This window comes from Mercenaria mercenaria, chromosome 4 (genome assembly GCF_021730395.1).
Source record: "Mercenaria mercenaria strain notata chromosome 4, MADL_Memer_1, whole genome shotgun sequence".
Lineage (NCBI taxonomy): Eukaryota > Metazoa > Mollusca > Bivalvia > Venerida > Veneridae > Mercenaria > Mercenaria mercenaria.
In genome coordinates, this window is record NC_069364.1 from 11,013,874 (window position 1) to 11,032,025 (window position 18,152).

The 18,152-nt window shown below is 32.3% G+C and overlaps 3 protein-coding genes across 4 annotated transcripts; 1 reads left to right on the top strand and 2 right to left on the bottom strand.

The window, feature by feature from the left end:
* The first annotated feature begins 1,207 nt into the window (after positions 1-1,207).
* Positions 1,208-10,531, top strand: LOC123550972 (uncharacterized). 2 transcript variants are annotated; one of them, XM_045339512.2, is made up of 7 exons: positions 1,208-1,518; positions 5,193-5,368; positions 5,593-5,713; positions 5,933-6,067; positions 6,774-6,854; positions 7,471-7,554; positions 8,631-10,531. In XM_045339512.2, exons 1-7 carry the CDS (start codon positions 1,284-1,286, stop codon positions 8,939-8,941), a joined length of 1,143 nt encoding a protein of 380 aa, XP_045195447.2. In that variant the 5' UTR covers positions 1,208-1,283; the 3' UTR covers positions 8,942-10,531. The 2 variants fall into 2 exon arrangements, with proteins under 2 accessions (XP_045195447.2, XP_045195448.2); XM_045339513.2 differs by having other exon boundaries at positions 1,345-1,518; positions 5,114-5,368.
* Positions 10,532-11,680: 1,149 nt separating this feature from the next.
* Positions 11,681-13,620, bottom strand: LOC123550971 (uncharacterized). The gene is made up of 4 exons (XM_053540392.1): positions 13,564-13,620; positions 12,837-12,908; positions 12,385-12,467; positions 11,681-12,059 (listed from the first exon to the last, which is right to left on the bottom strand). Exons 2-4 carry the CDS (start codon positions 12,880-12,882, stop codon positions 11,862-11,864), a joined length of 327 nt encoding a protein of 108 aa, XP_053396367.1. The 5' UTR covers positions 12,883-12,908; positions 13,564-13,620; the 3' UTR covers positions 11,681-11,861.
* Positions 13,621-14,483: 863 nt separating this feature from the next.
* On the bottom strand, positions 14,484-17,536 carry LOC128546111 (uncharacterized). Its single transcript, XM_053540391.1, has 3 exons — positions 17,290-17,536; positions 15,670-15,743; positions 14,484-15,004 (listed from the first exon to the last, which is right to left on the bottom strand). The coding sequence occupies exons 1-3, from the start codon at positions 17,399-17,401 to the stop codon at positions 14,738-14,740; spliced, it is 453 nt and encodes a 150-aa protein (XP_053396366.1). The 5' UTR covers positions 17,402-17,536; the 3' UTR covers positions 14,484-14,737.
* Positions 17,537-18,152: the final 616 nt, after the last annotated feature.

Here is an 18,152-nt window from a genome sequence, read left to right on the forward strand (position 1 = left end):
CTTGGGTTCTGTTTGATAGATATGATTAAAAAAAAATCAACACTTTTATCTGCAAAATGATAAAGTTTCAATTTATGCAATAAAATGGTATGAACCATAATTTCAAAAGCTTTTCGTAAATCTAAAAAATACAGTTCCGACATATTTACCAGAATCTGTATCTGTATGTGTTTCATTTAGGTTTTTAGTTTTTGTATGTTTTAGTGATCTTGTAAAACATACTAGTAAGTGACCACTTATACTATTAGCGGGTACTAATACTTCGCTAATTAGATCGCATCTAGTTGATAAACGAGCTGTCCTTTGTGACACGTGCCGGTAAGTTGACTAATTGTGTCAAGCCAAATTTCAATAACACATCATGCCATTTTTTTATTTGCAAAATGGTCTTATATTTTGTAAGGTATGTACTTAATGTTAATGTTCTCAAGAAAATGAGTTTCAAAATTTAAGCGATCAACTTTATCTATTGTCTGTTCAAAGGTGTCTATGCATAATAGGTCTATATACAAACATTATCAGGAACGGTTTAGAAATATCATATTTTACCTAAATACAGATTGATTCAATATCCCGGTGTTCGAGGTCAGCACGACGTATATATGGTACTTTATTGGCTATATATATTAGTATACCTCCATCTTTTTTCCCAATCCTGTCTTTCCTTTCACAAGTAAAATTACTTATTTTGAGATATCAGGACAGAACAAGTATTACAATACGTAATAAACAACTGCCTTAAGTACAAGCCATTATTTATACAGTAAAGATCACTGCACATATATGAATTGAACTTTTTTCAAAGGTTTGTGCACAAAAACCGGTTAATAGGCCTATGCTAAAAACATCTGGAAACAAAATGTATGTCTGACTTTGTACGGGGGCTCGACAATGTGTTGTAGCTTTTACTACTTCAAGGGATACTACTCCGATTTTTATTTTTGGGGAAGTATATTAGAGTTATGTCCCTTACTAGTTGTCCTACATTTTAACCAGTCACGCCATCAAAAAATCATTCTGTAGATGGATTCTGGATAGGAAATAGAGAAAGTCATTAATAAGTGGTATTAGTTTCACCATCAAGACAGCTTGGTCGCTACTCTATCTGTTTTTGCTAAGAATCCCAAAGTTAAAAGTTAAAAATATCTTCAAAGTTATAAATAGAAAATTACTAATTATAGTCTACACTGGGTTTTTCAGCACTGCTATTTAAAGTGTTAAGTTTGTAACAAGGCTTGGGAAAATTAACTAAGTACAAAGACTTAAAAAAGTATAAATAAATCATGGAGGCTGTTTTGTATCATAGAAAGATATCGTACGAACAATCGGAAAGTTACAGTGATACAAATTTACAATATGCCGGATGGCCACCACTGACGGCCCCTGCAATCAACGTTAAAAAACCAAAGTTTCCACAGTATGCTGCGTACGCAAAAAGGTTGGAATCTTTCGATGCCTGGTCAGAATATATTCCTGTGAAGAAGGATGACATGGTCGAAGCAGGACTTGTATATACAGGTATGAATAATTGCTTTAATTAACTAGTATCTATCTACAGAAATACAGGCTTAAAGCTATAACAGTCCTTACTCATTTGGCTTATCGGGTGATCTGCGATATTTTATAGTTGTCACCCCTCTGTGACGGGACAGTGACAGAAAAAAGTTATCATGCTGTCTCGAAACGTCCTATTATTTGCACTACGACTACAATTAAAATTTTGATACATATACTTAGTGTAGAATAAAATTGAATATAAAGTTGAAGCTTTATGTGGTTTATATTTTCGACTATTTACGGAGACACCTGGAAAAATGCAAATAAACTGAGATTAGGCAAAAATTTAGCTTCAGATATGTTTATATATACAGTGCTTTAGGATATAGCGGATAGCTAACTAATTTTTCCTGCATTCCAATTCAAAGAAATGACAATAATAGTCCTTTTTTTTAGTATATCAGACAGAAAACATCTATTCTTCTTAAAACAGTCTGCTTTTCATAGAAATTCATGTATTTTTTCTCTCCACGCCATTGTTTACATATGAGCTGATTTAGGGTGTACAGGATAGCTTTGGTCATTTTTTACATTATTAGTTTAAAATCCACATCTTAACAAACTTTCCAAGACTTCTTTACTATAAATCAGAATAATAATGTATTCTCTTTTCAAAAACATTCAGCTTTTTAAATTTCTATCAAATACTTTTCATTCACTGACGTTTTTACATATGCACTGATTTAGTCTATAGGGGATAGCTTTATTTTACATTTGATGACATGAAAAATAACACAATGAGCAAATATTTAAAATGTATGTCAGAATGTCTGTTTGCATGCCAGTAAAAGAATGATATGAAAATTTATACAATAATTCAAGTCTAAATGTAAAATTTATCAACCTATCCTCTATACCCTAAAATCCGCTATACCCTAAAGCACTGTATACTGTTTTGGATCTCTGTCATGGTTGCGACCATAACAAGATCAAAATAGCTGACACGTCAGCCAGAACTATTCTTAGGTACCGTAAGATGTCAAGTTCACTGGATTTCCAATATCGCTGTTTTTTGTGATCTCACACCAGCTTAATATATTGTTTCTTAGATTCCTCATACCCCACTTACCTACCCCCACGCCCCCCACCCCCCACTCTCCACACACTTACAAAATCGCGTAGCTGAGCGCGTTGTCTTTCCGACTGTTTCTAATAATTTGCGGTATCATGACTTTTAGCCCCTTTTTATTTGTTTTTCAATTGCGGCTAATGTCTAACTGAGGAAAGCGTTGTCATTACTTGCTATTAAGTTCTGAAAATAATCCTTTATGAAAGTAAAAACTCTTTAATGATAAAATGCGTGGTTGTAAAGTATGCACTATTCGGCCATTTGGCAATAAAGACTGCGGGTTATTATTATTATATTTTCTATCAACCTATTTCTTCCAATTTTTTTTGTACTAATAAACTTTGATAATGTGGCAGCCGAGTCCAATAAGTTCAGGGGTGTTCAATGATAATCCGTCATAGATCTATTGTAAAGCAAATATTGGACTTACCTGTATTGGAAATTAAACAGTGTCGATTGTATTTAGGTCAACTGCCACATTATCAAAGTTTATTAATACTTTTAATAGTTCAGTTTCGAGGTCAGCGATGTTTTTGTACGCGGTAATTTTGTGGGATAATGATTATAATTATAGCTAGATAAAAAATTATCCTAATAGTCGTTATAGTACAGGTATATAAGCATTGTAATGTTTATATTGTATGGATGTGAGTTTGATATTCATTTTTAGTATTTTATTTTGTATATTAGCGTTATGTGAATGAATCCGTGTATTCTCATGAAACGTGAAGATAAAATGAAATAGTATGGAAGTCTGTTTCGTATTGTAATATCTTTGTTTTCAAATAAGAATAAAAAAAATTATTCTATATCTTTTTTATCTATATAATCGTGAACGTTCATTTGCAACACGTGACCGCACAATATATTACCTTACTGGACGCACGTGCATACAAAAATCCTGTATTTTTTCCGTATTTGGACGGTTCAAAAAGTCCCATGTTGAACATACGACAAAGCCCGAAACGCGTGGAAATGTTCCGAATTTAAATCGGGTAAAGTAGGCGCTTTATGTACAGAGTTTGATAATGAGTCTTGAAATCAGGAAGCACAAATACAGTATTCAGTGAATCATCTTTAATTTAAACTAAGATAAAATAGATACAAAAGAAAATGGTTATTTAACATTGAACTGTACAATACGGAGATATATTTGGACTCGTTCCAAGGTGGGAAAACCATATTGGTCTCGCCTAGCGGCTCGTCCAATATGGTTTTCTCAGCTGGGTACTCGTCCAAATATATCTCCGTATTGTACAGAACAATGTTAAATAACCTAATATTATAAAATGCAGAATCAATGTATTGTATACATGTGCAAATGAAACAAGTTATAAATGTATCTAATGCTTGGCTAGAAAAAATGAGCCGAAGAATCCACGGACACAGTTGGTGAAACTTATCGCTGTTATTATGAATCGCTTATGTACTAAAATGAAATCAATAATACCGAGACACATTATGTACAAGTAACATTAAATTCATGCAATTAATATAAGTACGCATCTTTATATTTCACTGAAAGATATTCGTCGGGTATTGAGCCTCAAAACCACTCAATTGTGAGTACATTTATGAGGCAACATAAAGCATGCTGATTTCCCTAATTGGCTGACAAGTCTATGAATTGAACGCTACAACATCAGATTTAACCCATTCAAGTAATCAGCTTATCTTTGACAAATACAGGAATTTTATTTTTGAAAATGTTAAAGAATAAGAAAGTATTTTAAGCTCACCTAAAGGTGTGCTTTTGTGATCGACCTGTGTCGGTCGTCTGTCGTCCTCGTCTAAACTTGGTCACCAGGTCAAATCAAAGGAAATGCTTGTTAACACACTAGAGGACACATTTATGAATGTATCTTCATGGTCAGAATGTTAACCTTGATGATCTTTAGGTCAAGTTTGAATCTGGGTTATGTAGGGTCAAAAACTAGGTCACCAGGTCAAATCAAAGGAAAAACTAGTTAACATTCTAGAAGCCACATTTATGACCATATCTTAATGACTTTTTTTTCAGAATGTTAACCTTGATGGTCTTTAGTTCGAGCTTAAATCTGGGTCAGGTGGGATCAAAAACTAAGTCACCAGGTCAAATCAAAGGAAAAGCTAGTTAACACTTTAGAGGCCACATTTATGACCATATCTTAATGGATCTTGGTCAGAATATTATTGTTGATGATCTTTAAGTCAAGTTTAAAACTGGGTCAGATGGGTTCAAAAACTAGGTCACCAGATCAGATCAAAAGAAAATCTAGTTAACACTCTAGAGGCCACATTTCTGACCATATCTTAATGAAATTAGTCAGTGTGTTAATCTTGATGATCTGACCTTTAGGTCAATAGGTCAGATGAGCGATACAGGGCCTTTACGGCCCTCTTGTTTTTGTAAATTGTAAGCATATTAGTGTTTCAGTAAACCAAACGTTATATCTTACATTGACATTATTGATAATGATTTTGTCCAGTAGAAGCTGTAATTTGCAGGTTGGTCATTATGCTACAATGTCTAGTGCGCTTACAGCGAATCAGTTGACGTTTCGTCACAAAAAAACACATATTTCAGGAGTTGGCGACAGTGTACGATGTTACTTCTGTGGCGGTGGACTGAGGAACTGGGAACAGGATGATGTACCAATGGAGGAGCATGCCAAGTGGTATCCAGAGTGCCCACACGTACTGTCAGTAAAGGGCCATGATTACGTTACGAAAGTCAAACGTCGGGAAAAACCAAGGTTACCGGTAATCAGAATCATAGATGAATTATTCGGAACGTAACAGTTATTTTCTAACAATTTTTAGTTGTAAGGCCTAGCTGAAAAACATAAAAATCTTCAAGAGATTCAAGAGGTTTAAGCCAGACAGAGATAGTCATATGAGTGGAAATAATTTTTATGTTTTGCTAATAAACGTCTCCTTCAGTTTTTCACTAATATGTCTGTATCGTATGAAGGGTCTTTCTTCAGAATGGTGCAACTACAAAAGGACTGGAACACATTGAAAGCGTTGCTGCACAGGTCTGCATTGCATGGGATTTTTCTAAAGAGATGGTCATGAAGGCAATAGATATTTACTTTGAACAACATGGTATGTGAATGTTTGGCTACCGGCTGGATAATCCTTTTCTTTTCTTTTTTTTATCATCTGACTTATATAAATGTAATGACATGATTATCTTTGGTTCTTATTTTGGACATAATTATATAAAAAATAGCTTTAGGAGGTTTCTCCTATGAACAAAATGTGTTTATATAGCGCAATTTGTTAAGTTAAGACAAAAGTTTTTTTTTTATTTTTGGCATGCAGGTAACTGTGATTTCAAGGCTAACGACTTGCTTTTAATCTTGTTTGAGATTGAAGAAGAGTCTGAAATCGGGTCTGATATTTACACATATGTAAAGGCAGCCAACACGAGGGAAGACAGTCAAAGGCACACAACATGTAATTATTATTTCATTTCAACGCTATATAAATATTTGACATTTTAGATGTTCTTCTATTTGAGGATTCAAATTTCAATAGTCAAAACGCCTATCTTCTTAAGATGAGATGTATGTACTTCGCGGTGATTGCAATAAGCCATAAACATAAAAGATAAAAAAAATAAGATTGCGTACGAATTTATTTGTTAGACTCTCCATCATTTTTATCTTACACGCAAAACAAAAGACAATTAATTTCTAAGTTTCTCACCTGATTGTGGTCTCTCTTAATCGCAGTATAAAACAATAGATGGATTGTTGATACCTGACTGGTAGCATTGTTTATAAAAACCTACCTGTGAAATGAGTTGCCCGTTCAATGGAATTCATTCATCAAAATAAATTTACTTCAGTAAACGTCGTGCTTGTAAAAACTTATTTGTGGTACTTTGAAAGTTCACAGTATTTTATCATATATAACTTTAAAAAAATAAGGAACTATATCTAAGGCATGTGCATATCACCAGCAAAAAACATGAAAACTGATTTTGTAGTCCATTTATGATGCGTGAAATGTATCTTTATTGACTTCAAAGCAATTTTCGTTTTTTTTTTTGTTTTTTGTTTTTTTTTAAAGCTGATCTAATGTTTTAGCAACAAAAACATTTTCAGATATTTGTAACTAAAATAACACACAGATAAGTAAAACATCATTATCATTACAGATGTACGAGGTTTATATACTGCAGTCCAAAAACAAGATTGGATTGTAAGAGACAAAAATAAGAGATCGTCTGGTACTTCAGGTAAACACTCTAGTAGTTGAATACATTGTGTTAGTTTAAAGATGCGTTAGTTTGGTATGTACGTGGTAACTAGTTTTCTCAACAGTGTTGTTAGATCTCTTGCTAGCACTGACCGGTGAGAACTTAACATACAATGTAAATTGGCATACTCACAATTATCTGTGTTATATGTCTTCTGGGTTGACCAATGAACATCATGATATAAACATCAACTGAAATACCGAAAATATAAAAAAAGGTCTGTCAGCACATGCTGTTTTGATGTGCGTGCTAAAAGGGTGCAAGAAGTTATAAGACGTACAGATGTATAAGTATATGGTATGTGCTTGATAAAGTCAGATAATTTCATAAACAATATTTGAATATCGCTATATATTTTTCAGCATTAAAACGATTAGCTTAAAACGAACAATACTTAAAAATGCAGCAAAACGAGAAAAAATGTGTGTTTATTTTTCAGATCATGTTTTGATTAAATGTTTCAGAATTAGCTCTTTCGTCCAGAAATGTATCTACTACTTCTTTATTATCAATAACGTCTTAAGGGGTAAGTAGTTATCATAAAAGTGTAGATTTAGCGAAATGCAAGTGCATTAAATTCCATCTTTATTTTCAGCCTGGGCGGCTTCGCTCATCAAAAAGCTGATGACCGTTTTAGATGACACGCTAAAGACGGCAACAGACATCATGTCCTTACTAGGTAAAACCAAAAAAAAAAAAAAAAAAAAAGGAAAGAAAAAAAAAAACAATTTCCTATCAGTTAATGCGGAGCACTACAATTAAGTATTCATGAAATGTTAAGTATCGCAAATAAAACAATTAAGAAATTAGATGTTAAGGATGTATGATCATTTTTTTTCTACAGTTAAGAAACATTAGTTTCTACGACAAAGAACAGCCGCACTCGTATTTATTTTATGGGGCATTTTCTTCACCTGCTGTTTAAGCTTTCTGAAATTAATCAAAATTTAAAAGACGGGGGTACTTTGTAAAACATATAATATCCCACTTAATGTTATAGGGATTTCAGGTTTAACAGGTCACTACTAGTATGAATATCAGTATTATATAAGCATAAATGCAAGCAACAAATTTCTTTCATTTTTACACGTTGACATAATTACCCTACCCACTTTTTTCAATGGGGAAAACATATTTAAATCTACAAAAACTCAGTAGTTAAGATTTTAAAAATATTTTGCCGCTTTAATGACACAAAAATGCTTCAAAACGGAAAGAAAAGACAAAAATGTTGGGATCAACGTGCATCTAAGATATATATTTAGAAGAAAAACTCTAAAAACTGGTGTATTCTGATATTTTTAGCTATTTTTTTTATCTCATTTATACTTCCTAGATCATATAAAGTTGAAAACTTTTATTTCGGTTGTTACTTAACGTTATATATAGCAGTCCGAAAAATATCGGAACTAAACCTGATCTACTTATTAATAAATAGATATTTGAAATGTCCTACCCCATTGTACATTTTACATCAGATTAAGGAAGATTCCGGCCAAAAGCACGTGTCACGTCGTGTGAAATGTATTTTCGCAACAAGAAGAATCTACATTATTAGCTATGTTTTGATGATTTACTATTTATTTTCTGGATAAATTTTGTTAAGAAGAAATATTCAAAAAAATATTTTTCAAAATGGCGGAACTCCTGAAAAAAAGCTCTTACATCCTTAACTGAGTTAAAGAATGACTTTCACGAAAGTTTCAGTACATTCTGATGTTTTGATTATAATAGTAAACATTTTGTACATTGTAGTCAAACGATGTCCTCAGTTGTTCCCTGACTTGACGAGGGAACCAACTGAACGGGATCTTGTAACTTTTGCCGAGGCTATAGGAGGAAACTTTCGGTTTCTTGGACTTGATCTAGGTTTAAGTGATGCAAAACTTGATCAGATATCGTTAGACAACCCAACAACCGTGATGAAGACGTATAGTATGTTGAGAGAGTGGAGTGGAAAAAACCCGCTGAAAGCTACCGTGAGTTCGTTAATACAGACAATGAAGAGTTGCCGCAGTGTGAAAATAGACTGGAACCAAATTGGAAAAGTATGCATGGGTTCCTGATACCTATATTGTAAATTGTGGACTGCTCATATTATTAACGAACCTGACTGCCCACCACTAATTGATTCACTGTGATTGAATAACGGACTGCATACGGATATTTCTCTATAATTTACTTTGACATATGAATATTATTATATTTGAAAGCAGTGTAACTTAATTCGTGGAATATATGATGTTCAAAGTACAAATAAAATACAGGACATATTATATATTATGTGTATACATAGCTTGTAATGTTTTAAAGGGACTTTGTAGTACACTACATACGTTCCACTACTGAGCTGGTAAGATTTAAGCCAGCAGAATCACCTCCACAAGAGACGATGTCAACAAATGCTACCAGCTCTTTTTTAATGTTTTTAAGCCATCAAAATGGTGTGTTTGTGTTGCACAGATTTATCTAAAGTGAAATGAAAATGCCTTTTTACAAAAGAAAATTGTAAGGATCATTTAGGTTTTTAATTATATTTATACTCTCAGCAACATAACGTCATATTGAAAATTTAGCAATCATATTCATTAGCAGATGTTTATTATTATACTCACGTTTTTGCTGTATATGATAATTTCAAGGGCTTAATATAATGCACAGTCACGGGGCATTTTCGTATTTAAAAAGACACTTAACTATTAAATTCAGTGGAGCTAATTAAACTAGGTCAGTGCCAGTCCAAATACTCGAACACATTCTTGAGCCTACATGTATAGTTTATATATTACATGTATAACTAAAACATAGAATTGGTCTTATTTACTAACTGCATTTGAAATTGCGGTCCAATGTTTTTCTCAGCCATAAAAAACTAGAATGTACACGTGACTTAAATTTCTGTACGTCAAGTAGACGTGCATGTGCATTTGGAGCCAGTGTTGTAATCCATTCTATACAAAATTCACTGCATACATTTACAAAACATTAATGTTATTACATGTTGAAGTCAAATCCTCATGAACAATCATTTGTTTTAATGATTTCTCGGCTTTTTACTGCCTCAGAACCGACTCGGTGTTTTTACATTCAATAGTTCATTGAAACGTCAAAATAAAATAGAAAAAGGAGAAACTCCTCAGGTCGCCCCAGCACGACAAAAAATAAACGTTTTATACTCGGTCTGGTTGAGCCTGTTCGTAGATGGTAGTAAAATACATGCTACCGTCCACGCTGTCTAGCTCCGGGTTGTGCAGAACTGAACATATTACAAGTACTAAAATACCATTTAGAGACATCTACAGATGTCAGACATCATCTATCTATTTTGGAGAGACACCAGAGTATTATACTGGACTCATGCATAATCTTTTAAAATTCAATATTTCTTAAAATTGATTGATTAATCTTTAATTTTTAATCACCACTGTATTTATCAATTTAATTGTTGTAGTCATGTACATGTATCTATTTATACATTTATGAACATGCTGATATAAAAAATATGTAGAAATAAATTGATCTGTCTATATTATGTTATGGTGGTTCAGTAATAGAAGAAAGATCTGATATTTATGTCGCATTTGTACATAGTTCTATTAAAATAAAGACAACTATGTATAATATTTAAGTAGAATAAAGGTTTAGCTTGAACATAAGATATTATTTCATTGCTCTTTTTTACCAGTTCATGTACATGTACAATAAGGACAATGCGTATACCTTACATGATCATTCAAAAATTACAACAGGCTACGAGTTAAAAGAGTTCTAACAACATTAATGAAGTCAACGGTCCTTCCAAATAGTATTTCGCACAAATGTACAGCAGTTGGACGAATACGTACTACCAAAATAAAATATAATTAACAGAATAATCACTAAGATAAAGGGAGATTAAGAAAAAGACAAAATAAAAAGAATTTGACCGTTCAGTATGCTATGGTTATCTGGAGTCGGAATGAAGTTTATATAATAAGTGAAATACTTGACAGACAACTGGTTTTACTGCAATATAATTATGTTATATGATTTATCAATTTTCCTTTCGAAACGCTTAGAGTACCTTTTGAATTTCTGAACATCGCTGAAGAGGACAGATTTGTCCTCGTCAGAAAGTATATCCTTTCCAAATAGGAGAGTATTTAGACTTTATAGATGAAACGTTTGTGTCCCGCGAAAAAATGTTAAAGTTTTGAAATGAGATGTAGTACACTTAAACAAAATATATCGCTCGGCCTCCTCCATACTGTTCCCACATTTACAGACTGAGTTAATCCACAAATAACAATATGTTTTCGACAACGACGCTATTTTGTTTATTTAATTTGATTTTCTTCATCGATAGTTTGTAAATTCTAGACATTTTCGAATATTTTTGTGAGTTTTCAAAAGACATGTGATGTCATTATTTGATTTTGTTGAAATTTTGAAAAGTAATCAACAAAATAACAAATGGCAGGTAAACGGTTTTGTTTAATATATAGTTTTATGATTTTCATCTCATTATGTAATAAATATAACCGGGAAATGCATTTCAATTATACGAGCAAATAAGTGGTCATTTCATTAAGAGAAAATGAAGTGTACAAGAGCTCTTTTTTGCTTAGCCTATCTGTATCTTTAGACATTTCAAAATTAAGGAATTGTACAGTAATTCTTGACGGCAATATGTCTCTTTTAACTAATATACACTGATTCAAATATTTTGAATTTCTCTTTTTAGCCACCTTTTACACAAAACATGTGCTTCGTGGGGGATGGCCACGGATTCTTGTATTTATGGAGATATTAAAACTGGATACTCAAAAGCTGAAACACATTTAATGAGGATTATGAAAATGTACAGACGATACACATTTTAAAGACAAAACATATCGTTTATTTAGTATTAAATACAAAATATACAGCAATGAATCAAATAGAGAGTCGTCATAAATAAGGCTGCAACATTTTACTCAGATCTGTTCAACGTCTAATGAAAATGTTTCATAATTCTTCGTGCTTTGCAATTTTGTTCTTAAGATTTTCAAGACAGTGATCTACTGTTCCTTCTCTACTGTTATAATGAACGATCTCTGTTTCTTTTGTACAAGAATCAGAGCAGATGCCTTTATATTTCCACTTAAATCCCACAAACTTGCCTTCAAACGACCAGTCAATCACGCAGTGTTTCCCTCGTTGTATCTATAAAGAGTCAAAACATATTCAAATTATTGTGTAATATGACAGTCATACAATATTCATGTATGTACTAATATTGTGTATCACGATAGTAATCACGGTTACTAAAGAAATATATTGTTTTAAAACATCAGCCTATAGCTACTGATGTATTTCAGTTAAATCTGAAAAAAATGGACAACAATTTCATTTGCAAGATAGAAATGACAGCAATTGCTGCTCGTCTGCCGTTTCCTATATAACTATTATAAAGTAGAAGTGGCTTATAAAACTGTCGAATAGTACATAGTTAAGTGTTATTTAGGAGCAATGGTTCAAAATGATATACCTGTCCAGAATCTTTCGTTCCGAACAGACCAGCTATATCTGTCGCCAGTTTCAGAAATTCTTGTACATCACACTGTGCTGCACCTGTTAGAGAAATAACAAAAACGCTAAACAGTAGTTTTGTTATCTTTGTCTGCTGTGTTTAGTAAAAGTACAATGGGTGATTAAAACAATGGATAGCTAGTTTATACTAATATATATTATTAGGTCGGTTATGAAACAAGTTATAAATCTAACTTCTGATGGTGTCCACAAACGCGGTGGTTCGAGAGTAGACCTGACTTTTCCCGTAGCTCAGTAATAAGTATTTTCCACTATTATAAATCACTATAATTACGAAGACTGACAAGGAAAATTCTTAATAAATTGTACAAGTCAAATACATTCTTGCAAAACTAAACAACCGGTTTTCTATAGGTTTTAAAGATGATGCCAGGTCAATCATTAACTTACCGAAGATGGTAATCAAAAGAAAAAATACCAAGACTTGGTTATGCATCTCTAGACTGACCAGTGATAACTGTGCTGCAATGAAAAGATATAAAATTATAGGTTTTGTCGGGTCAATTTACTAAGTGTAAGTACTCGGCACAAATGTTCATATATAATTATATTACGGTATGAAATTACATTTACAAATTATTTATTTTGTATTAAATTTCCATATTTAACTTAAATATTGAATATAAGAGATAATGTCAATTACATGCGCGGGGAATACAATTGATCATAGAAGCATTCCGTTTCATTCTTTGTCTTTTACTTATCTATGTTGGCGAATATGCATGTATCTTGTGGATATGTGTGTTAAACTGACGTGCGAAAGTAGCAATTATCCCCATTCTAAACCTAGCATAGATAAGTAACGGTTTTGATTATGGGAAGCATGTTCTGTGCCAGCAGACTTTCACTCGAGTCCATTGCTGATACTTATACATAATATTTATAAGTTGAAGTAATAGGAGAAACATGTACATTGTATAATGTTTTCCATATAATTTAGTTGACAAGTACATGTACCAGCGCGTTAGAGGAACAAGAGCATACATTTCAGGCAAGTGATTAACTGTAGAGTGATCAATAACTTATATATAACACTGTGCATACATACATTTTATTACTGTCATTTTCATTTCTATTATAAAACAATCATGCAAGACAATAACGTAAAAAACATTACCTTATGTTTTTATATTCAAATCCTGTGGTTAACCGAATTAAACTTTAGGCCTTGTGCATGATATTTTCCCCGTTTTAACCAATGAAAAATAGCCACTTTTGGGGTTGCGAGGATTCTGCAAGGATTGGCTGAACAAAGATATATTTCTTTGAGTCTCAGAAAAGGGATACGATACATTTGCAACATCTTACATGTGGACATGTAGTATGGTATATTATATAAATTCATATATTCTAGACAGGTATCTGTATATTAAATTTAGCATACCCTTCTAGCACCCCTTACGTATTACGCATTTAAAATTATTTGTACTTTATTTTTAAATCAAATGTAAAACATTACTGGGAATTCCATTACGCGCGTTTTCTATAATAAGATCTAGCATTTTTGTAACAGTACACTCGTTCGAGGACAGCGAATGGCTACGTTATTGTCCTCGTCAAATGTCGCCTTATCAAAATATCTTACCGATGGATTACATTTAGATAGTGCATTGTAATTGTAAGACAACAAACAGATGCAATACTTTTTGGCCAGACTATAAAAATCCAGAATCACTATATAATTAAGGAAAGACTTCTGTTTATTATGCAGTACTGTATTTCATGCAAACCGTGGCTCGGATTATATATATTGTTTCAGTTTTTTTTTTACAAGAAATAAAAATTGATGTCAGACAATGCTTTTACATATAGCGTAAATTTGTGACAATCAGAACGGCCTAAGTATAATAGTCATGGACAAGTGCATTGCATAATATGCAAGACTATTTCAAACGATGTGAGTCATGGATTAAAACCACATCACATTTTTGTACTAGTGCAACAAAATATCATAAATGTCCAGAGGTTCATTTTATGCTGGCCACCATATTTCCTTTCACAGTTTCATTACATTATATAGTATAAATGAACACAACATTGATATGTCAAAATTTAATTAGACATTAAATACATGAAAAATATTAACAGAATAATATATGTTTTATGCAAACAGATGAACAAAAATATAAATAAACGGGAGCTGGGAAAAATAGGCGATGCATTTCTTTTCAAATTATTTGTGCATTAATAACAAGATAAATAAATCAACAAAATCCTTCTAATAAAAACATATTTTTTTTCATGAATAAATGGTAAGTTAATGAGTTATTTCAAAATAAAAACGTTTGTTTCTATAGCTCTTCATGTTTTTTATGTTCTTCATGTTCTTCATGTTTTATATGTTCTTCTGAAGCATGTGTTTTATATTCTTCGTGTTTTGAGATTTTCTTCATTAGGTTTCGTAGACAGTGTTCAACAGCGCCACCTCTGCTTTCATAAAACACGGCCTCCGCTTCCTGTGTACAAGGATGCGTGCACACTCCCATGTATTTCCAGTAAATTCCCTTCAGCATGCCATAATAACACCAGTTAATCACGCAGTCGTTTCCATGAGGTATCTATGATAACATTTATAGTAATATTAAAGGTGTAAGATGTTGTCATATATATTTTAACCAAGGTAAACTTATCTTACAAGAACACTTAACATATCTCATAATATCAAAATATAAAAATAATTTCATAATTTTATACATGTTTAGTAGGAGTCATAAACGTGTAAAAATGTGTTTTTTTAAATATGCACGATTATTTCAAACGAAGTGAGTCATGGATTAAAATCACATTTTTACATTAGTGCAACAAAATATCATAGGAAAAACACCCACGAATTCACATTACAAAAGGACTCATTAAATAGTGGAGAAAACTCTTTGAAAAAACTAACTGATAATAGAGATAATACTGTCTAGTGTGAGAACACAGGGTAGTCATTGATTATAATATTATGCTAGACTATATCAGGTAACTGGCATTAAAGGAGAACTACGTGGACTTTTACAATGAATATAATCCTATGTGGGCATGACCTTTGAATAGTAAAATGTCACATAATCACATCACAGGAAATAAATGTTTTAAGAGGTTCTTCAGAAAAGGATAAAAGTATGTACAGTTGCCCGAGAGGATTATAAAACGTATCATATATTTCATTTCAACACTTGTCATTGTTAATGTCCTAATTACTTCCAAAGAATGATAATAATTTTACAGTATGATTTACCTTTCCACACTTTTGTGTTCCAGCTATATCTGATGGAGTAATTAGTTGTTTTACTAAACCAGCCAGCGATGCTCCTGTAAAGAGATATACAATATTTCAACATTTCTTGAGGAAAACTTGACCACTATCCTTACTAGGACTGAAAGGGCATGTTTGTATCATAGATGGCATTGGTGATCAGAAACGATCTGTAAACATAAATAATCTAAGCTATAATTTATCAATTCTAAGGCACAAACACAAAACATATTCTTACGACCTTTGCTTATACATTTATTACAGTACTAGGGTCTTAGTCTTGCTTATAAGCCCATGCCAATAAATCATATTAGCGAAGAAAACTATTTTTCATGCACTGAAATATTTACATAATTACTAATAATTGGTTACTATTTTAACATTTAAATAGATTATTTCAACCAAATGCTTCTGTTGTAAACATGTACGTATTTAACATGAATATGATTAGTCGAAGAGGAATTAAAAACTGAGAAAGTTTATCTGTACCTCTTCATCTTACTTGATGTTCATGGTGTTTTTATGTTCTTCATGTGTTATTTATATTTCAGTCTACCTACGGAGACATTTTCTACAGACATGGACTAGAGCTAGTTCTGTGCTAATAAGCCATGGGGCACTCACTAAAGGGGAATACTCAATATACATATGCCATGCCAATTAATTATTTGTAACATGTTACAGGTTTTCTATGGGATTACCATATTATTGTAATATTACATACCTGAAATGCGATCAAAAACCTAATTCTTATAAACAGTTCTTTTTTTTATCGATAATTGTTTAAAGGTGGATAATCAGATTTTGGCCATGTAACGGATTTGTTCGAAACTTTAGCATCTGATCATTTACACTCATTTATGTTCACTTAACACTTAATACAAATTAGATTTTCACTGGAGGTATTTTTAAAATTTAATTTTCCTATCCTGATTGCCCAACCAAGATAGAGTTATTTTATCATAAGTATAAATTTGATAAACATACTTTGCCTACGGAAATGTATAAATATTAGACATATTGTAATATATTTGTAAAATATTTGCATTAAAAATTATGTATTTAGATGGAATTCATTAGAAACGAAAGTTTGAAAAATTATTATTACCTCCCTTTGCCTATCTTGGTTATAAATGAATTCAGAAGCTACACACAGCTTTAAAACTTGCATTTTGGTTCAGATTGTTCAATAGTTAATATGTCTATCAAAGGCAAATGTAAAACTAGACATTGTATCGAAATAAAAAGAAATACCCAGCTTTTTATATACTTTCATATTAAAGGGGAGTATTAACAAAATTTTATAAAAATAATAAAATATACATTTCAAATAGGAATTTTAACTCTATGTAATCGGTCTTTTTGTTCCTTAAATAATTCTCTACCAGAATATACAAAAAGTAAAAAATGTCATTACATGTTGTTTAAATGTGATTGACCACCTTTAAAGTATATACCCTCTGCCGATCAGTATACTATCAAAGAAAGTAGGACATACTGGTTGTTAAGTGAATATGATACTCCAAATATGCCTCACAGAAATCATAAAGACATAGAAAACCTTCACATTGTAAAGATATTTGTAAAATGTAAAATACATACCCGAAATTGTTAGTACAAGAATCACTGTAGAAAGTTTGCCGTACGTTATCCTAACGTGAAGATTATCCGTTACTTTCTTTACACAACGTTTAATCAACGACTCTTGAATCATTCTTTATATGTTTAGAATATGAGCATTATACCTCCGATATGATTTAACGAATTTTTAAGGACTTATTTTGTTTGTCATTTAACCTTCAGTTATAAGCCGTTAATATATACCATACCTGTGGTAAATCGACTGTAACAGATTTTACTTCAATGAGTGGGTTGGTATTTGCGTATAGTCGTTGACTTCAAACCATTTGCCCCTCATCGATGTGGGTTCGAAACCTCATTTGGGGCGTAGAATTCTTCACGTGAGGAAGCCATCCAGCTGGCTTACGGAAGGTCGGTGGTTCTACCCAGGTGCCCGCTCGTGATGAAATAGTGCACGGAGGGGCACCTGGGGTCTTCCTCCATCATTAAAGCTGGAAAGTCGCCATATGACCTAAAATTGTGTCGGTGCGACGTTAAACCCAACAAAATAAATAAATAAAATGAGAAATATGTACTCCAATATAAAATCTTGTGTCTCTCAAAATGGAGAAAATCTCCATTTTTTGATTGCAACTGCGGAGTTAGACAAGGTGAAAATCTCTCACCTGTACTTTTCTCGCTATTCCTAAATGACCTCGAAGTTTTCCTATCAAACAGAGGTAATACAGGAATCGAACTCTCGCAAATTGACAATGATATAGACATATTCTTTAAAGTTTTAATCCTCTGTACGCAGATGAAACAGTCTTGTTATTAGAAGACCCTACTAAGTTGCAAGAGTGCCTAAACGATTTTGTACAGTATTGTTATACTTGGAATTTGAA